The sequence below is a fragment of the Electrona antarctica genome (assembly GCF_951216825.1).
Source record: "Electrona antarctica genome assembly, chromosome: 17".
Lineage (NCBI taxonomy): Eukaryota > Metazoa > Chordata > Actinopteri > Myctophiformes > Myctophidae > Electrona > Electrona antarctica.
Genome location: NC_136798.1, coordinates 26,961,217 through 26,983,716, shown reverse-complemented (window position 1 = coordinate 26,983,716; position 22,500 = coordinate 26,961,217). Strand labels below are relative to the sequence as shown.

Sequence of the window (22,500 nt, the reverse complement as noted above, 5' to 3'; positions counted from 1 at the left end):
CTGGTGGAGACAACAAAACATACTCTCTCCCCTTGCCTTCGGCCTGGTGGAGACAACAAAACATACTCTCTCCCCATGCCTTCGGCCTGGTGGAGACAACAAAACATAGTCTCTCCCCATGCCTTCGGCCTGGTGGAGACAACAAAACATACTCTCTCCCCATGCCTTCGGCCTGGTGGAGACAACAAAACATACTCTCTCCCCATGCCTTCGGCCTGGTGGAGACAACAAAACATACTCTCTCCCCATGCCTTCGGCCTGGTGGAGACAACAAAACATACTCTCTCCCCATGCCTTCGGCCTGGTGGAGACAACAAAACATACTCTCGCCCCATGCCTTCAGCCTGGTGGAGACAAACGAGTGAGTGAGTGAGTGAGTGACTGACTGACTGACTGACTGACTGACTGACTGACTGACTGACTGACTGACTGACTGACTGTTGGTGGGGTTGGAAACATTTATTTTGAGATACATTCTGTTAAGGATTCTTGAATACCCCGAATCATTTTGATTATTTCAAAGTAATGTAACTAAATTTACATGTGTACAATTTAAGCATTCAGCAGACGCTCTTAATCCAGTGATTTACAGTAAGCAAGGTAAAAACGAGGTAATATAATACATCAAATGCATAGAAACAGTAATCTAGGATCATACCAAGGACCTATCATCAGTCTAAACAGTATAACGTGAAAACAAAAATAATCTGTACTTTTCATGCCAAGTCTACAAATTAACCTGGCAAGTCTACATAACACGCTATCTAAATTACATGTTAGCCTCAGTTTACATAAGCATGTAAGGTCTGCTATGGCAAGTGCTATTATTATTAAGGAAGGTGCAGTCTGAAGAGGTCATATTATATGACTCGATACATTTTTGATTACTTTCTAAAAAATACAATAGTATAAAATCAGGCAAATTCTCAGTACAGTACATAATGACAGGACTACCCAAAGGTGTTTTTTGAATATTTTTTTTTGTTTTCAATCGGACATAACATCAATGAATGAGAGTTTTGATCAAACAAGGTACCGAATCAAAACCAACACAGTAGGCATTCCTGTCTACCTTTACTGTATCTTTTCTTTGCTGATCCCCTGGAGGGAAATACAACTTTCTAAGGCTTAATTTATACTCCATCGCACAACGGTGTTGCTTTACGCACCCTGAAGTCTTTTCCAGGCTGACCTTTGACCTTTGAAGAGGCAAAAGGAAGTTGGCCTAAAGCAATGGCTTAAAAACCTTTTGTGAGCAAGTCAAAATCTCAAGGCGCACCTGTATTCGCAGTGAAAATATCTGATGTACAAGCAATTAATTAGGCCCCAAAGCAAAGCTCAATTTGGATCCCCCTTAATAAGCTCAAGCTTAGGGGTGTGCCAAACTGTCTAATACGCATTCTTGTTTACTGGTATGCTAACCAGAAAATGCAGGTAAAGTGGGGGAGCACATTATCCACCCCTTTATGGGGGGGTAATGGTGTCAGGGATTTTTTTCCCTGCCCTCTTCAATTTATATATGGACGGCCTGTCAATGCAGCTGGAGGGGTGCAGAACAGGCTGTATGATTGGTGATAGCCTGATTAATCATTTTATGTACGCAGATGACCTTGCTATACTTTCTCCTAGTAGCAGTGGGTTCCAACAGCTACTCAATATATGTACAAATTATGGTATTGACTTTGATATTCTTTATAATGCTAAGAAGAGCATGGTACTGATATGTAGAACTAAAGAAGATCTGGAACTTAAGTTTCTTGCCTTTCATCTGTCTGGTCAAATTATGGGCGTGTCCAAGATTACAAAATATCTTGGGCATATCATAACAGATACCTTAGAGGATGATGAGGACATGTTTAGACAGAGGAGAATGTTATATGTACAAGCCAACATGTTGGTCCGTAAATTTCACCATTGTACTACGGATGTTAAGGTAAACCTCTTTAGAGCTTATTGCACCCCTCTCTACACAGCTCCACTGTGGGTGAAGTATAAGAAGGAGAGCTTACGCAAGCTGCAAGTAGCCTATAATGACTGTCTTCGAATCCTGTTAAAAAAACCCAGGAGCACTAGAGCCAGTGGGCTTTTCTGTTCATTGGGTCTCACTACATTCATGGCTCTGTTGAGGAACCTGACATTCAAATTCATGAGCAGGCTGGATCGCTCACTGAATGGACTCATTGGACAGATGACAGACCCAGGCCGTAGTTCTGTAAGGTACACTTCTACCATCAGAGGACACTGGCACGAGTGCCTCGCTTAGAGTAGTAACCTGTGAGGCTGGGTAAATGTACTGTATTTTTATTTATTTTTATTCTCTATTTGTGATGTACTGTCTTACCTTGTGGGCCACGAGCCTGTAATAAAGTTTAAAGTTTAATAAAGTTTATATACCAAAGTATCCTTGCGCTTTAAAGGGGGTTGGTTCAGATTTTTGTCTCCACCAGGCACTCCGTCCGTCCGTGTGTGTATGTGTGTATGTGTGTGTGTGTGTGTGTGTGTGTGTCCGTCTGTGTACAGCTAATCTCCGGCACCGTTGCCAAATGCCACATTTTGTACGCACACTCCCTGGATGCCAACGATGAACCTCTGCCCCAAATTTTCCAGAACGGCCTTTTATAGCGCGGCCCACTTGGAGGCCAACAAAATGGGTTTTACAAAAGTAAAACACCTTTTTTTTATATATTACTCCTCCAGATTCTGTCCATCCAGCAAATCGTTACACAGTATCTCTATAGTCATGTGCTCAAAACGGATCTGGCCGATATTTCATATTCCATCCCTATTGGCTAACATTGGCTTTCAAAGTTTGCAGGAGGGGCCCGTTTTGAACACCAAAAAAAACGCAGCGTGCAATTTACGTGAAATCTTTCACGGACTAGGCTTTCTACTATAGGCTGAGGAATATATCCTACCCTTTTCACATTGGCCTGTTATAGCACCACCAACAGGTGGATTTTTGCAAAACACATTTTTGGAACAAAATGCCTCAAATCATCCAATACAAAGGCGTAAGGCATCCTTTTCACATTGGCTTATTATAGCACCATCAGGAGGCCACAACCTGACCTGGCCTGGTGGAGACCTGTGCCCCGAGGGGCACTTTTTCTAGTTCTAAATGTTTACCACAGATGATACAAATATTTGGATCCAATGTTTGTACATCACACTCCATTCTGGTAAAAAAAAGAAAAGAAAGAAAAATACTTTCTTGGTTCAGAATTCATCAATCAACTATGTTTTGTCCGACCGTACACTATTGTTAGGCACTATGCACAGTAACCATGCTGTTACAAGTGATACTAATTAACCATTCTGGTGAAACAGAGTCTGGGCTTTGCTATTAGGCTACTGGACAGGATCTGTTACACGAAATGGATCTTAAAGCTAGGTCACTCTCCAGCTAGCTAAAGGTTCTTCTCATCTTTTCACATTCCAAAATATTTGCTGTGTCAGTTTATGAAGAAACCCAAATAGGCAACAAGATGCAGATAGAGCAGATGGAGACAAATACTGTAAAAACTTGACTGTAACCAAATTATTATGTAAAATGATATCAACTCCTACAGAAATGAATGACTTTAATTGCATTGTTCCATAAGTCTTGTCTTATTAATACTGGTAGAACTTAAGAGGGACACAGGACATGGGGAAAATATGAGAATTGATTGTGTTTGTTTTGTATAAGGGATGTGAAAAGTTACTGTACATTGCTTTTCTAAATAAAGTAAGGTTCGCTAGACTCTCGTAGGAACTTCTACTCAAGTCAATTTGTTATAATTATTCCACCATTGATAAGTGAATAAAACTAGAAAGGTGCAATTCTGGGAAATTGCAAGTGTGGTTGCACTGACGTGAGTCACAAAGAATATAGGGTCCTGGGAACTGAATTCCGTCTTAACGTTTGTATTCTATATTGTGATGTCATGTGAAGCATGACAACACTGACAACAGTGTGTGAAGCATATGACAAAAAGCTTCACTTTTCTGTGAAGTTAACAAAAATCACACCTGTGTGAAGTGAGGGGCGCTAATATATTGAAGTCTAACTCATGTTGATTAGGTGATGTAATGGTGATGTAAAACAAACGGTGCCAACACATTAAATGCCATTAACAATAAAGAGACAAGACGTCATGAGGGATAATATGACGCAAATGTTCCCTTCGTTGGCAATGGCGTTTTTAAAACAAACATTGAACTAAAAAAAAACATTAAACCTTCCTCAAAAAGCACTTTGCTGGCAAAAAGATATCAGACAGAGAACAATAGTGTGTTGCCTAGAGCAACCACACTAACTAATGCTGTCGATTTTTATCTCCACCAGGCCGAAGGCATGGGGAGAGAGTATGTTTTGCACTCCGTCCGTGTGTGTGTGTGTGTGTCCTTCCTTCCGTCCGTCCGTCCGTCCGTCCTTCCTTCCGTCCGTCCGTTATCAGCTAATCTCCGGCACTGTTGGCCCGATCCATGCCAAACTTTGCACACACACTCCCTGGATGCCAACGACGAACCTCTGCCCCAAATATTCCTCAACAGCCTGTTATAGCGCCACCATGAGGCCGATTTAGGCAAAACACATTTATGTAGATTACTCGTACACATTTTATCCATACATCACACAATTCGGTATACACTATCTCCATAGTCATGTGATCAACACGGAGCGGCACCATTTCCCATCTTCCATCCTGATTGGCTAAGATTGGCTTCCAAAGCTCACACGATTGGTCCGTTTCGAACAAAATGCCACAAATCACAAACACAGTGTGCAATTTCCGTGAAATTATACATGCACATTTCCACTAGGGCCGAGGACGACATGCCACAATTCTTTTCCCCAAATCAGCCTCACGGTGGCGCTATAACAAGCCAATTCCTGTTTTTAGCTATAACTGCATCGATCTGTATACAACTTATGTATGCGCACTCCCTAGAGGCCATGGAAAAACATTGTCCCTGCATCCCTCCACATCGGTTGGAGGTTATAGCGCCACCATGAGGCCGATTTCTGCAAAACACATTGCTTAGTCGCACAGATTTCATCCAAATCTCACGCAAATCGGTCCACATGATCTCTGTAGTCAGATTTGGATTTCATGGATTTCTCAGATTCTACACAGATTGGCTAAGATTGCCTTACAAAGTTTTCAGGAGTGGCCCGTTTTCGTTCCAAATGCTGCATATGTCCTGCTCATCCAGAATTCTATCCTCAGAGATGCTATGAGCGGCTCTGCATTTCCTCAACAAAATGAAGAAAATTGTTGCAAAAAACTAAAACAAAAAAACATGTTTATATTACTCCTAAACATTTTGCCAAGCATCTCACACAGTCCTATCCTCCTGGTGGAGACCTGTCCCCAGAAGGGCACTTTTTCTAGATTGGCAACAGGTGAGGAAGAGTTATTATCAGATGGATTGGTGACAGCTGAGCGGGGGAAGAGTTGTTATCAAATGGATTAGTGACAGGTGAGTGAAGTAAGAGTTGTTATATCAGATGGATTAGTGACAGGTGAGTGAGGTAAGAGTTGTTATATCAGATGGATTAGTGACAGGTGAGTGAGGTAAGAGCTATCAGATGGAAGATCGATTGGCAGCAGGTGAGCAGGGGGAGGAATTATTAGCAGGTGAGATTGAATCAGGTGAGCAGGTGTGTCGGTTGTGTGATCAGTTCAGCAGTTGAGATGTTATCAGATGCTTTGTTAAGGCACAGTTTCCTTTGTTTTTTTGGTCCAGTGCCCCCTATACAATATCCAGGTCCCTTACCGCCCCCCCACAACCAATTCAAATTAAAAAGCTTTGTGCTATTGTGTTGATTATTATAATTTAGAAAACATCTAAACGATTTCCAAAAATCAGATTTTACTGAGGAGGGGGAGAGGTAAAAAGCCTGTTACATTATAAGTGGAATTGTATATGGATGTCAATTCCATTTCAAAGGAGCTTTATTGGCATGAGAAAACATACGTTTACATTGCCAAAGCAAGTGTCAAAAACTCAAAATATAATAAAAGCAGTTGAAAATGGGGAAAGTACAGTAAATACAGATGGAGGGGGTACAGGCATTTTGTAAACAGAGCTATGTTACATTGCATCGTTATAAAGACAAATAGCAAGACTCACAAGACTATTTAAATAGTATACAAAAAAAGCCTCAGATTTAAGATGTGATGACACATCAGGGCCCGAGCTCTCACAGCACTGTGACTGAATGTCAACTTGTTGAAGCACATGGGCGATAACGATAAGTTGTTGTTTGGTTGAATTAATAATACAAATAAATAAATAGCCTACAATTAAAAACGCTATTTCCGTGCTCGGACACAGGGAGGGACACACACATAGCTGTCTATAGTGGTTGCACCACTCAAACACTAAATTAATACTCAATAAACTCCCCCTTTGCCTCATACCCTCATCATAATACCTCACAAACACCACCAACTGACCATTATCACTGGTGTCAGTGGACTTGTCCACTGCTGGGGAAATGCATTCTGCATTTTGTATTCCCACAAAGCTGTTTGGACAAATCACCATCCAGTAATTCAGTACTTCTGGTTGCTGTGTAATCTGAGAGTGGGATTTGCTTTATTGTCTCCACCAGGCCGAAGGCATGGGGAGAGAGTATGTTTTGCACTCCGTCCGTGTGTGTGTGTGTGTGTGTGTGTGTGTGTGTCCTTCCTTCCGTCCGTCCGTCCGTCCTTCCGTCCGTCCGTTATCAGCTAATCTCTGGCACCATTGGCCCGATCCATGCCAAACTGTGCACACACACACCCAGGATGCCAACGACGAACCTCTGCCCCAAATATTCCTCAACAGCCTGTTATAGCGCCACCATGAGGCCGATTTAGGCAAAACACATTTCTGTAGATAACTCGTACACATTTGATCCATACATCACACAATTCGGTATACACTATCTCCATAGTCATGTGATCAACACAGATCTGCACAATTTCCCATCTTCCATCCTGATTGGCTAAGATTGGCTTCCAAAACTCACATGATTGGTCCGTTTAAACAAAATGCCACAAATCACAAACACAGTGTCCAATTTCCATGAAATTATACACGCACATTTCCACTAGGCCGAGGGTGACATGCCACTATTTTTTCCCCAAATCAGCCTCACGGTGGCGCTATAACAGGACAATTCCTGTTTTTACCTATAACTGTATGCGCACTCCCTAGAGGCAATGGAAAAACATTTTCCCTGCATCCCTCCACATCTGCCGGTTATAGTGCCACCATGAGGCCGATTTCTGCAAAACACATTGTTTGTGTTAGTCGCACAGATTGAATCCAAATCTCACGCACATCGGTACACATGATCTCTGTAGTCATGTGATCAAGACGAGCCACTAAGATTGCCTTCCAAAGTTTTCAGGAGCCCGTTTTGTAAAAAATGCTGCACATGTCCTGCTCATCCAGAATTCTATCCTCAGAGATGCTATGAGTGATCTGGCTCTGCATTTCCTCAACAAAACGAAGAAAATTGTTGCAAGAAACAAACAAACAAAAAAACATGTTTATATTACTCCGAAACATTTTGCCAAACATCACACACACACTCCTATCCTCCTGGTGGAGACCTGTGCCCAGAAGGGCACTTTTTCTAGTTAGGACTGTTTTATTCCCCCCATTTGGGACACAATTTACGTTTAGTGCCATAACTCCACGAGTATGCAATTAGGTATGTGTTCAAATGACTATATCTCATATTTACATTCACATATTGACATTATTCTTTTTCTAGAATGTAGAGGGATGTCCTGGCTTTCAATATGCCAAATTTTAACCTCTCAGAGGTTTCCATTGTGAATCTACATGAGTTTATATGCATCAACCCCCAGACGGACAGGCTTAATTTTTAGTTTGAGGTGTATAACTTTAAATATCAATTTCACCACTTTTGCAGTAAAATATTTTTATACAAGAATCCATTTCATGTATGGGAAGCCTTAGAGATGAGGAAAAACTATGTTGTGTTTGGTCCTAAGCCCGGTAGGGGTATGCCAATTTCTGGGGGCCATTGTCACAGTACTGACTACTTAGCAGGTCGAGAGACAACTCGACACAATGGACCTGGCCATCACCATTGATATTCATCCAAGGTCAGTCATTCCAATCGTTTCAAGCTGTGACACATGTTTTGTTAGCGAGGTGCGAAAACTGTGAATGGCTGTGCGGGCTTGCGTACGTTGAACTACCAGGGCGGCACCCTGGGCAGCCATACTGTCAGCTCACCCCTGCTCCACTCTCCCACTCTTAGCTGCACTAATTACCGGTATGCATATGTCTTTTCAGTTTTATATTTTCACTATATTTCCTATAACTCTCAAATATCAAGTTTCCAGTGTTCCACATTGGGTGTGCTTTGGATAAGATAAACCATTGGATAAGCTTTCATTTCTGTGTCTCAACTGTCCTCAGGTTTCCACATTTGAAGACAAAAAGGATATTGAATTGCATCTAATAACCTTTCTCTGTATATCATACTGTTTTACATATGTTTTATTTGTGCCTTCATTGAAATAATGGACTCTAAGAGTTGAAACAACTTAGCAAAAGTATGCATTTCATGTTCCATCTCATTTCTGTAATATTTGTTAAGAATTAGGAATAAGCTTTCAGAAACTTGGACATTGGACAGGCTGGAATGGCTTAGGGTAGGTAGACGACAGAGTACTGTAATGTACTGTAATTCTGCAAACTGTTAATAAATTCTTCAATCAATCAATCAATACAGCATCTTGCAATGGGTCTGGTCCACAAGATTCGATACACCACCAAGATACCCATGTACCTGTCTAAATACTTCCTTAATGTTAACGAAGTCCACACCCACAACACCAGAGGGAGTGCAACAAACCATGTGCAACCCAGATTCGGCACAAACAAGGGACTAAATTATTTTCGCTCCTATGCCACCAAAATGTGGAACGCCCTACCAACAGTCATTAAGACATGCGAATCCCTTGACTCCTTCAAAACCGTTCTCAAAGGGCACCTACGGACGGCTGCAATTCGAAACTGCCCCCCGTAAAATCGGAATCCCCCCCACCCCTTTTTCCCCTCACTGTATATGTTTCATTTCCCTTTTTACCTCCTTTATGATGAATTCCTGTTCTGTTCTTTGACTATATAGAAGTGTCTATTTGTACGTCTCTAAATGTTTTGATGAATTGAACAAGGTGGACCCTCTTGTAAACAAGTGTAATTATTGGGTCGTCCACTCACAGTTAACAGTCTTTGTATTGAGTTGTGCTTGAAATGTACTGTAATTCTGCAAACTGTTAATAAATATTTCAATCAATCACATGTATAAATACAGGAAAACTATAACCATTTAATATGCCATAAACTATTTTCTCTATTTTGTTTTATATACGGTAAGTAAATGTTTCATTTTGTCATTCTTGGTAAGTGAATAACGTACTAAGAAAACTATTCAATGCATTCTTTGTCATCAGTGGTCATCACTGCATGTCAATACATGGCCTGTCCACTCAAAGAAATGCAAGCAATCTGATTGGTCAGTATCTTCAGGAGGTAGCCAAGGGCGGCCCTTTCATAGAGGATCTGGCAACACATTCACTCATTGTCATTGTGAAACTGTGGTGCAACAGGCACACACATATTATAGTCAAGAGTCAAGACATATTAAGGCTAAAGTGTCGCTGAATTTGTTTCCGAGCAGGGATTGGTGGGAAGAAGAAACTATACAGATTGGTACTTTGGAGGGAGATGGTGAGAGAAAAGACATCACCTTGTCCAGGACCAAACCCTTACTCATTCTGAAGATAAAGGATTATTAAAACATCTTTGTGATCTTCAAAAGAAGAATTATTATACTTCCATATTGACATCACTGCATAGTTACTTCCATCATGTCAGAGGAGATCATTGCTGATAGCTCCAAGCTGCAGCAGGGCCTGGTAACGGGGGTGAAGGCGATTGCGTCCGACTCAGACTTCCACTTCCACGTCCGCGTGGGCCCGGCGGTCAACCTCCTGAGCAGCAGGTACATGGACGTCTCCTTCCCCCAGGTGGACGCGCAGACGTGCCAGGCCATGGCGGCGCTCCACGGCGTCTCGGCCACGCCCACCTTCCTGTTCTTCCGCGACGGGCTCCGCGTGGACCGGTACGACGGCGTGAATGCCCCGGCCCTGGAGGAGAAGATCGCACGGCACGTGGAGAAGAACGCGAGAGACCCCAGCGTCCCCAAGGGACACGTGGACCAGGCGCACCTCGTCGAAAGGACCGGCTGCCAGGAGATCATTGATGACGATAGCTCCAAGCTGAAGGAGGGCCTGGTAACGTTACTGAAACGTTTGGCCGCCATCTATGCAGCAGCAGCCATGGTGAAGCCTATTTTTTTGAGTGGTGTAAACCACTCCTACAACTGGCTTTTGTGTGCAGAAAAAAATGAGCATGGTTGCTATGTTCAAAATAATTTCTGACGTAATTAAATCACACCCGGGTGAACTGGATGACCGTAGCAACCGTGGTCATTTTCTCTGCGCAGAAAAAGCCAGTTGTGAAATCACATCCGGGTGTGATTTCATTACGTCAGATCAGAGCTGATCAGGCTATATAATACCTTACCTTATATAATACCTCACATCGGACGTCAGACATTACGTCAGACCACAGCTGATCATGCTATATAAAACCTTACACCACTCAGTTCACACGGGTGTGATTTTTGGGGTTTGTCTGGCTCCCTTATCCGGTTGGTGCTGAACCACGTGGACAATGAAGACATCCGCACGCTGAAGCGTGAGTTTGGCACGGTCAACCGTGCCTTTGACAAGCTGTCCCAGCGGAACAGCAGCGCCTTGTTGCAGATCAACAAGGAAACTGTAGATGGCCAGTACTTCTATGTGGAGCAGAACCTGAAGAACCAGTTCCGGAAGTACATGGAGATGCTGGAGGCACAGCCCAAGCACCGGGACAGAAAGAAGATTGACTTTAAGGAGAGCTACTACGGCAACAATAACCTGCACTCCCTCTACGATGCTGTGGTAGGCACGCGTAAACTCTTCGGCCAACCAATCCTGGAAGTGTACCTGAAGCACTCAGGGGGCCACCGCCCCACCATGGAGCGTCTCATGGACCGTCTCAAAATCCTCTTCTGCATCGGCCTCATCGCCCTCATGGGCTACGCTGCTATCATTGAAGATGATGAAGAAGAGCTGATGGAGGACTGGTCCAAGAAGATGGAGGCTGTGCAGAAGAAGATGGAGGAGGCTCTGCAGAGGTGCAATGCTACCTATTGGTCTGCTACCTGTTGACATGTTGATATTTAGGGCTTTATCCACATTCCCATATATCGAACCAGGCGCTGGCGCCTGGTTCCCCATTTCCGGGGAGGCCTAATGCTATAACTGGAACTAATGAATGTATGTAACTATATGGCTGCTTTGCATGTTATGTCAAAGCAAATTCCTATGTGTGTATCCACAAATGGCAAATAAAGGTATCTGAATCTTTATCTAATAAATGATGGCTAAACCAAGGAATTGGTAATATAATCCACAAACCCTGAGTACAAGATACGACAATATGTAGACAGTTATGAAATGTTCTTTTTCATAACACATGTTGATAATCAACAGTTATACAAGAAACAACAACAAGAAACTTGGGCCAACTGAAGACACTCATATGTGTTGTGTGTAATGTGATCATGTGTTGTGTTATTGTTATGTATACAAACAATAATAAAGTAGTGAAACCACATCAATCTGCTCAGATCGGTCTGTCTATCAAATACATACAAACTAAAAATACACAGAAATGTATCAGAAATGATAATTTTAAGGTGTATATATATAAATATATATATATTGTAATAGTCCTACATACTAGCAGTGAAATAAGTAAATGAAAAAGCTGTTTATTTTACAATATAGTAATGGCATTTACAATTTACAAATATGTACAAACAAACTAAGTTAAAGTTCATACACGCTGCAGCTCTGGGCTAATTAGAGTCATTGGACTCATTTGAGGGCCATGGGGAGTATTATTTGAGAATTCAGAATCCCAACCATCAACACTGGAGTCTATTGACAGGAAAGAGGCAGAGGGGGGAAAAATCAGACCTGTCTGAAGTGAGTGGTGCTGTACTGTACTTGTGCTGTACTGTACTGTACTGTACTGTACTGTACTGTACTGTACTGTACTGTACTGTACTGTACTGTACTGTACTGTACTGTACTGTACAAGCCCTCCTCCCTGGCCTGTGTGTGTCTGTAGTCACTTGGTGGTGAACAAACGCTATAACACTATTTTCAACTCTACTTGATTATGTGCTTTGTGAGCCTGATTTAAAATCTTATCAGTACCAAATTGTTACAGAGTTTATCCACTAGATGGTGCTGTAGGACACAAGTTATAGGCCACCATGCAGTAAAATCACTGTCAGTCCCTTTCAGCCCCTTTTTAATCGTAACCTACATTAAAGGAGCACATCATTCATTTTCAACCTTATGATTGATTGATTGATTGATTGATTGATTGAACATATTTTATTCACAGTTTGTAGAATGGGTACAGTGCAAAAGAAAGTACAGGTCATTTGGTCAATACAAAAACTGCTACTGCGAGGATATATCCAGGAAAAGCTCTAAGACTTGTTTACATCAGGGGTCCTCCATTTTTAATTCATCAGAACAATTAAAGACGTACAAATATACACAAAACAGGAAATCATCATATATATATATATCATATAAAAAGTAAAAAACATGTACAGTATGGGGGGGGGGGGGGGGGGGACTTTGCCTTTTTTTTTTTACAGGGGCCAGTTTAGAATTGCAGCCGCCCGTAGGTGCTTTTTGAGAGCGGTTTTGATTTTGAATGAATCTAGGGATTCACATTTCTTAAAGGCTGTTGGTAGAGCGTTCCACATTTTAGTGGCATAGGAGCGAAATGTATTTAATCCCTTGTTTGAGCCCAATCTGGTTTGCACGTGGTTTGTTCAACTCACTCTGGTGTTGTGATTGTGGACTTTGTCATTAAGGAAGAATTTTGACAGGTACATGGGTATCTTGGTCGTAGCGAATCTTAGACCAGGCCCATTGCAATTGCAAGTTGCTGTACTCTGTCAACCCTAAGCCCTTCCAGGCTCCAGCCTATCAAAATAGGCAGGGGTGAGGTGGGTTCTGGGAGTAAGGCCAAGTAGTAGCCTGACCAATTTGTTTTGGGAAGTCTGGATCCTTGTTTTAAGGGCCTTTGAAGTGCTGTGGTACCAAGGGTGCATGCATAGTCGACGGAAACCTTGTGGGCTCCTATTAGGGTCGATCAAGGTGTTTTTGTTGACCAGTGAGGAGATCCTAGCTGTACAGGAATCTTGTTCTTTGCTTGACTTTTTTGATTACATTTGTGGCCATTTTATCACCGGAAAGATTTGCCTCCAGGATGGAACCTAGGTAGGTAATTTAAACTTTACGTGTGATAAAAACTGATAATATTGTCACCCACTTTAACTGAGAAGTCAATCTAAATGCAACACAATGCATTCATATGTAGGATGATGAAGATGATGATAGTGTCAGACTGTAACCCACTGTGGCAGACATAGTGGGTGCCCCTCACATCACATGAGTGTGAATTTTCCCTGAAATGGGTGATCTGTGCTGAATAGGATGGAATAGTGTATTTGAATTTGACTACTGTATTTTAACATCAGTCATAATGTTGGTAGGCCTACTTGCAGAGCCAGATATTTTCTGAGGTGGTACTTGTTGTAAAAAGTACCACCTCAGAAAATATCTGGCTCTCCAAGTACCAATATCTGGTTCTCCAAGTGTTGATTAGGGCCTAATCAACACTGGATGTGTAATTTTATAGTTCTAGACAACTGTTTTATAGTTCCAGTCAACCTTTCAACATACCATCTACGGATACCGGAGAACTCGCCAGTTTTCCAAGTTGCCGCGGCGAATCAATGTCTTCAACGTTATGCTAACATGCAGTCTTCATCAGTGTAGTATGTCAAACTCACAGATGTTATAGTTAATTTCCAAAGTGATCAAATTATTTTGTGCAATTAAATGGTCAGCTAGATGATGATAAAAAGGTGAGTATGTGAATACCAATGATAAGTAGGCCTACCATTTCAGGATATTGTTTACTAATGAATTACTTTGGTGTGTAAACTTTTAGCATTTACTTCATCTAGTGTTAACTCTAAACAACTATCCTTTCTCCCTCTCAATTCAATGCAATTTAAATGAAGGTGAAGTAAAACAAAAATGCACAAAAACGCGTCGGAAAGCTGGCGAGTTCTCCGGATACCACACCTACAGTATGGGATGCTGCTTAACATATGAAAGTGTGGAAAAACCTTACATCTTGTCTAAACTCTGTATGTCTACTACACATTCTTTGTGTAGGCCATCTGACATAGCTGTATTGTTTCTATATTTTACCATCCTCTTTTGTGAGGATTTTGTGTAATACACTGACACCACGGCGCGTAATCAGCGCCTCAAATGGTGACTCCGCCCACCCCCGGGGGAAGTTGTGATTTGCGCTCGTTCACTGCAATGCAATTTGCGGCATTTTCAAAACAATATTGAGCAGAGTAGCGATTATCAAACGTATTTGCAATGCCATACGTTGAAAGATCTGTTGCCTGTGGACAAGGCACGCTACCTCCGCAAGTTAGATAGCATCGGCATAGATGTTTGTCCGTATGTGATTAAGGATTGGACCAAGTTGCATTGGCAGCCATAGAAAATTCTTACCCCAGGCTAAAACCGGATGTGACGTTTTTGGGCGTTCCTGTCTAGCGTGGTGTCAGTGTATCACTAATCAGTGTCATTAATTCAAATACTGTATTATCTTAATATGTTGCAATGCCTGCATCAGCTTGCCGGAAGGCACTGAAAAGTAAACTGTTATTTAAATGGCTGCAGCTCAGAGAAGCTGTCACTTTATAGGTCAGTGCTGAGTGTCATCGCCATGAGAGTTAGCTGGAACACGTAGGTATAGGGATTACCCGCTTTTGACATGTGGTCTACTTTTCATTTGACCAGGCTGGGGAGTTCACCAGCACCTGTCAAGCTGATTCCTAGACAATGATCATATTATACCATCCATTTCCACTGAGGCCAGACGCTCAGGCTGAGGCCTATTCATCCAGATTTGTACGTCGTCCTATATGACGGTGTCGTGTGCCGAAAATAGCCAGCGCGAATGTACAAGTTGACAATGCGCCTGGGATCGGATTTCCTGGGGGGTGGGGCAGGGGAGGTCAAAGAGGGGTGAATTGAATATAACACAGTACCTTTGTCCTGTCTGAAGCCCAGTAGCCTGTCATCCCCTTTATCCAGGTGTGAATATTTTTGCTAGATGCTTGGCCTCCCATAAGGGGAATACAGGTGATTACAAAACTCTTGCAGGCCAATTATTATGGCGTGGCTCCGCAAGAGGCTAGCTGTCAATAAGAGGGTCGGTCTGTGTGTCTGTCTGTCAGTCTGTGCCCAAAGGTGATCTCGGAAACCCACTTGACTGATCAGCGCCAAATGTCACATTCTGCATGTTTTATAATTTTTTAAATATCTAATTTGATAATGGAAGTCAATGGGTCAGTTCGGATGGAAACCTTGCCCAGATGTTTAAAGGGATATTTCACTGTGAAAATGAAATATCCCTGTAAGTATTGCAATGATGCTTGAAGGATGCGAACACAGAAACGTGTCCGCCTAACATTTTTGTTGCATACATAAGTAGATAGATGTAATTGATATTGCGGATAGGGACACCACAGTATTTCTGTGGGTGATCACAATCAAGATACGGCTACTTAACCAGTTAAAGCCTATATGCTTGTCGTACAACGGTGTCTTGTGAAAGCACAAAAAAATAAATGATGTGACACGTTGTCAGCTTGTCAATCGGTTTATTCTAGCGATCTTTGAAAATGTTTTGACTGCCTGCAGTAAAATGTCCTGCCCAAAATAGGGACACCATGAAAGTGGTAACAATTTTAAAGCCTTGACTGGGGTCCCCCCAGGGCCAGAGGTCTATCTATGCAGTTGCAAACTAGGGATAAAACAAAGTGGTGATAATTATTTTCTGACTTTCATCAATCCTCTTTCTCCTCAATCCTCTTTGTCCTGCTATCCACCATGATCTGCACATCCCCCCAGGCCCAGCACTACAATGCTGCTTTGCTGATGACCACAAAGATGTCCCACCGCAGATCTAGAAAGCCCCCCCCCCCCCCCCCCCCCCCCTCTAAGTGGCTTTGCACTCATCCACAAACAGAAGCCATGTAATTTCACAGCAATTAAAGTAACTCAGAGGGTTCGTGGTGGAAGGGGGAGATGGAAGGGGGCTCACAGAGGGGTTGACAAGGGAGAGGGTCGGTGTCTCACAGAGCAGAGCAGAGTGAGGGAGAGAGAGAGATGAAGGGGGAGAGATGGATGTGGTAGGGATGATGGGCAAAGGTGGGAGGCGGGATGAAGGGAAAGGAGAGAGGGGTCGAGGGAAGACCAGAGGTGGTTCTAAAGTTTTGGCATGCATTAGATCACAGATCCCCATAATGGGTCCATTAAATCTCCATTTGGTTCCATTTTGTACACTCAAGAGTTACAGACCCCCAAGACACCATTTTATTCCCAACTATCAATTATTTATCTGGGGACACCCTGGAATTTCCACAAGGACCAGGGGTCCCCGACTCCCCGGACAGGACACCACTTTGAGAACCACTGGGATATGGGAAGGAGACAAGGAGTACAGATGAAAGAGAGAGAGGGGGGGGGGGGGGGTCAGTTAAGGATAAAGAGGAATCCGGGTCTCAGTTCATTGAGAGAGAGGGCAATGACTTTAATCTGCGGTCTTCACCCAGTTCCACCATGTCTCTCTTCATTATGAAAACCAGCAACAACAATAAACACAGGAGCCTCTCTGTATGATCACATCAACACACTCTGGCTGCCCATTAGCAGGCCACATGAGTACTAGGAACAGATGGAAGGAAAATACATGGTCATGTGACTGGACGTCACCATGCTTTTCGATGTGTAATTTTATAGAGGTATCTAAAGAGCACAAAATACGTTTCTGAACGTGCCAAGTATCACGACAAACCCACAGTTTCCTGTCTGGCAACCAAATCTCGCGATACCTCCTAGACAGAAACGATACATGCCACTGTTTAGATGCCTCAATAAAATGTTGTATTGTGAACATCGAAAAGCAAGTGATTAGAAAACAACTTGTGATATGTCTTCTTTTACATTCCTGAACCGATTATATAAAGGTCTCATTCGTTCATAAATAATGTTGGAGCTGGTCCAGCCGGCTCCATTCACTGCCATGTATTTTATCGAACTTCCGGGGCGAGATTTGCCACAGATGAGTGTCATGGCGCAGTCCCGGCGTCCAGTCACGTGACTTCACGTCTCTTCTTTCTCATCTGTTCCTATAGCATGAGTACAGAAAGTTCAAGAGGACATGACATGACATCACATGACTTTCTAGGAGAAGTGTGAAAAGTTTCCTCCACCTTCCAGACAAGCTAAAGTAGTTGATCCCCAACCTGTGGGCTGGAGCCCACTGGTGGACCGTGAGGATAATTCAAGTGGGGTCCCCAAAAATATTGAATGATCATTTATTATATTTATAACATTAATATTCAAAAAAAATTAATAAAAAATGTAAATGTTCCATTGTGATACCTCACATCACCCACAGCACAACAACAGGATGAGTTGAGATAGCTATTGATTCGAGCATGCACGACAAGCATGACGTCAACCTATACTATGTGAATCTGAAAGTGTAGAAACAGCTACTGTACCAAAGCTGGATATATACAGTAGGGTGCCAAGAGTGACGTCATCACATTGGTGAATCAGTTGCTGGCAAGGTTTTTCAACAGGTTAACACACACACGCAAAGCAACATAGGGTCAGATGTGTTCCAGGTCAGGTGTTTTAGAGCATGTGTGATGCAGCTGTCAAGAGTATACACCGACATTTACAATTGATGCCTCTCTCCGAGGGAAGAGTTCCCTCTTGCTTCATACAGCATCACCCCCATAGTGAGAAAATGCTTTCAGAAGCATGTCAAAGAGCTGATCAGTAGCAGGTTAATTGCCACCCACCCTTGGCCAGTGGGCCCCCACCAGTTCACCTATCCTATATCGGCAAAACAGATCCACAGACGATACCTTAGCCACAACATAACACACCCCTGACCGCCCTCTCTCACCTGGAGAAGAGGAACCCCTACAGGGACGCAGACGTTGGTCCGACGTGCAACAGTCCTCTAAATGCGTGAGTCCGATACATGCGTGGCTGGTTAAGACTCACCTGTGACCTGTGGCTCCAGCTGTCCTGACATGCGTTCCCGGTTACGACACATGCCTGTCGGACTGTTAGTATACGTCGGAACAAGGAACAAGGAACGAGTAAAGGAAGTTCAAGAGGACATGACATGACATCACATGACTTTCTAGGAGAAGCTTGACATTTCCATACCCACATACTCAACACCAAGCTACCCCATCAGCCTGTGCAGCTGAATCCTGGACTTTCGGTCGGAGCAACGCCAGGTGGTGAGGATGGGCTCCAACACCTCCTCCCCAACTGACCCTCAACACAGGAGCCCCTCAGGGCTGTGTTCTGAGCCCACTTCTCTACTCCTTGTACACCCACGACTGCATGGCCATGCACATCTCCAACCTAATGGTCAAGTTCACTGCTTGTGGATCTTCTTGTTTGACAGAATATTCGCCTATTTGATGAGATAGGGAGGATAGGGTCCATGTGGTTAAATCTATGTGGGTGGCTGTAAAACACTGGAGCCTGGTGAAATGATGCATCCAGAGTAAAACACTCACACAGCAATAAAACTAAATTAAGGCTTTCCTGCCAAAATAAGTAAGTTCACCTTTGAAAATATGTACTCACAACCACTCTGAATCACAAAAGCATAAAACATGATTACTTGTATACACGATGTGTACAGAATAAACCAACTATGAAATATTACACGAAGAACATTGTGTAAAAAAAACAAAATGGCCTCCATCCACTTCCATAGCTGACCAACATTGTCCAGGGTCATGTTGTTCCACTGCAATGATTACATGTGGTTATGTAATGACTCTGTGCTATGTTAAGTGGGTGAGAGAGTGGCCATGGCCATCAAGCTCATTCTGTGAATGGAAAGTAGGGCCCTTCTTTATGCCAAAATAACTGTGTATGTACACAGCCTACCTCTTTCACAAATAAACCTAAAGTATCACTCATGCTCTAGTTTCACATGAACGCTACATGTATGCCAGTTGATGCCAAACAAGTCCAGCTGCGTCTTGGGATTGTTATTATTGCACTATACAACTATACAAAAAGTTATTACTTTTTAATTTACTATGCAAACGCAACACACTATAGGCTCAGTCCCACTGTAGCTCAGTGTACATAGAGTCAAAGAGTCCCTGAGCAAGACACAGCTCCCTATCCCATTGCTCTCATTAACGCCATCTGAACAACGATCAGATGGCTGAAGCTGAAAAGTGATTTCCCTTCACCAAGCGACCACAAAATACTCTCTTTCCCTAAATGCGATAAAATAATGCATACGCCCGCCTTCTGCACAGTATATCTGCAGTAGTAAATTGATACAGCTCAATAGACAATTAGACAACATGCTTACAGTTAGAAAATCAAAACCTATTCTTTTGCTGCAGTTGTTGCATGCACTCCCCTATACGTGCTCGGCAAGAATGAAAATATAGCCACTGAAGTGGATGATGACCTCAGAGGTTTGGGAACACAATGGTGACCACGTGCACTTGGAAAAGCAGCAGCTTGATATCTTAAAACAAACATATTGTTTTTTCTAAAGACACTATGCACATGGCTGCCAGGACGCAGCGAGGTCCAGCCACTGGCCGCCATGACACCAGGCCTCCCAGCCTCTCTCACCCCCATAGATATAAGAAAGGCTAGATGGCTCACCCGTGCTGCTGGCCAATGGAGAGCGATGTCGCTACGTGGCGGCCATCTTACTTCGGCGCAGCATAACATTGTGTCCGATTTTCAAACGGTTTTGGTTTGTTATAAACGTCAGAGACGTCCGCATACTTATATGCTTTTATATGACATATGGATACAAAAAATAACATTAAGCAGATAAGCATCCTGAATCATAGCCACGTTGATAACGTTTGTAATAAACCAACCCATTTGTAAATCTGTGAAGATTTTAGCGAGTTATTGTCTCCACCAGGCCGAAGGCATGGGGAGAGAGTATGTTTTGCACTCCGTCCGTGTGTGTGTGTGTGTGTCCGTCCGTGTGTGTGTCCGTCCGTGTGTGTGTCCGTCCGTGTGTGTGTCCTTCCGTCCGTCCGTTACCAGCTAATCTCCGGCACCGTTAACCCGGTCGATGCCAAACTTTGCACACACACTCCCTGGATGCCAACGATGAACCTCTGCCCTGCATTTTCCAGAACGGCCTGTTATAGCGCCACCATGAGGCAGCTTTTCACATTGTTTACCTAAAACTGCACCGATCTGCGTGAAACGTTGCATGCACACTCCCTAGAGGCCAAGCACAAACCTTTCACCTGCATTTTCCGCATCTGCCTTTTATAGCGCCACCAGGAGGCCGACTTTTGTAAAACACATTTTTTGATATTACTCCTCCAGATTCTGTCCAAAAATCTCACAAATCGTTACACAGTATCTCTATGGTCATGTGCTCAAGTCGGATCTGTCCGATATTTCATATTCCATCCTAATTGGCTATAATTGGCTTTCACAGTTTGCAAGATTGCCCCGTTTTGAACAAAAGCCTCAAATCATGAACGCAGCATGCAATTTACGTGAAATCTTTCACACATTTTCTTACTAGGCTGAGGAATATATCCCACCCTTTTCACATTGGCCTGTTATAGCGCCACCAACAGGTTGATTTTTGCAAAACACATTTTTGGAACAAAATGCCTCAAGTCATCCAATTGCCATCAAAGGCAAACATGTTTATATTACTCCTAAACATTTTGCCAAACATCTCACACAGTCCTATCCTCCTGGTGGAGACCTGTGCCCAGAAGGGCACTTTTTCTAGTTAGTATTTTTGTTTGAACTACGTCGGAGACTCCCCCTTGAGCCATCTAGCCTTTATATTATGTCTATGCTCCTACCTCCCTCTCTTTTTCATTACACCTCTTCCTGCACTGTCCCGCTTCAGCTGCTGTTGCCCCACCCTCTCCCACTTAGACACTCCCACTTGGACACTTTCCAGCCGGGCTCATTCATTCCAATGTAAATATCATGGATTTTACACATTAAATACTGGTTCATTTTTTTGAACCAGACCTTCAAAATCTCTTCCAAATCCGTCAACAAGGCCTGCCATATGCGCTGGAAAAATATGTGCGTGACATTTCTTTTTTAAAACAATGTTTTATCATATAGGAAAACTATTGGTGGTTTGTCTAACGCTTGTTATGCTTAGCTGCGATTGGACCATAGCAGTTTGGGGAGGGGCTTAGCTATAGGTCAATTCAAAGGGAAATGTTTTCAAAAGGCAACCTGAATAATAGGCTATGTAATATTTTTTACATAGTAATATGGTATAATATTACCGTTTTGGCAGAGTAATACCTTTACACTACTTATTAATGGGTAAAATAATAACATTACATCATCATCATCATTTTTCAACTGCGGTCGAGATCATTGATTCCACAATGCCACACCAGACTTCCAGGTCCTTCATTGCCATCCCCTGTTCCAGCTTACTGATGTATGTGTCCCTAGCGATGTCATCAGGGAACGACAGTTTTCCTCTGGTCTGCTTTGATTCCAGAGAAGGGAAGATATAACCTACTTGGCAACTCTGTAGCAGTGGCCAGCAAACTGTGTTCTTCTGGATCGGACTAGTGAAGAAAAACAGGGAAGGTTGCCGTATATTTGATTAGTCGATGGGTGGCTCTTTCAAGAGAGATTTTGCACTCAATTAGAAGTAACTTGTTACTGCCCAACACTGGTCTTGATCTAAGATTGATCAAAATATTCGAAGTGGTTGTCCATAGCTCGAAAAAGGTTGAGAACCACTGGTTAGTCAATCTGTTTGTACCAGAACAACCGTCCTCCACTCCATTCTAATCTCTCGAGACAGTTGAAAAGAGGGTGCTGTTTTTCCTTTATGTTTTGACGATGGGTTCTCAGATTGCTCTCATTCCAGTTCAGTGGGTTCAGCCAGTGTTGCACAGTGGACCATAGTGGACCACAGTGGACCACAGTGGCCACAGCTCTGGTCTGCTGGAGGACGGTCATGAACCCTGCTGAACTGGCCAGGGAGGCTCAACGGTAGAGTCACCGCACGACCAATCATCAACTGTCAAGCTGAAATATCCCAATGTTTTACTGGTCTGCCTTACTGTAAACTAGCACAATGTTGGATTGAGTAGTTTGTTTGTTTTGCTATAGTTTAGTTTGATTTTGATTTATGTGTTACTTG

At 42.9% G+C, this 22,500-nt stretch overlaps 2 protein-coding genes across 2 annotated transcripts in view; one reads left to right on the top strand and one right to left on the bottom strand.

Annotated features, from left to right (window-relative positions):
- Positions 1–9,890: 9,890 nt before the first annotated feature.
- LOC306941049 (protein rapunzel-like) lies at positions 9,891–11,297 on the top strand (the record flags this gene model as incomplete). The annotated part of the gene is made up of 2 exons (XM_079526354.1): positions 9,891–10,321; positions 10,691–11,297. The coding sequence occupies 2 exons, from the start codon at positions 9,891–9,893 to the stop codon at positions 11,295–11,297; spliced, it is 1,038 nt and encodes a 345-aa protein (XP_079382480.1).
- Positions 11,298–17,322: 6,025 nt separating this feature from the next.
- rad51b (RAD51 paralog B) overlaps positions 17,323–22,500 on the bottom strand; it is a 151,537-nt gene continuing 146,359 nt past the window's right edge. Inside the window, exon 11 of the mRNA XM_079527030.1 lies at positions 17,323–17,440. Coding sequence (XP_079383156.1) covers positions 17,421–17,440 — 20 coding nt within the window. The 3' untranslated portion in view covers positions 17,323–17,420. The remainder of the gene's footprint in view (positions 17,441–22,500) is intronic.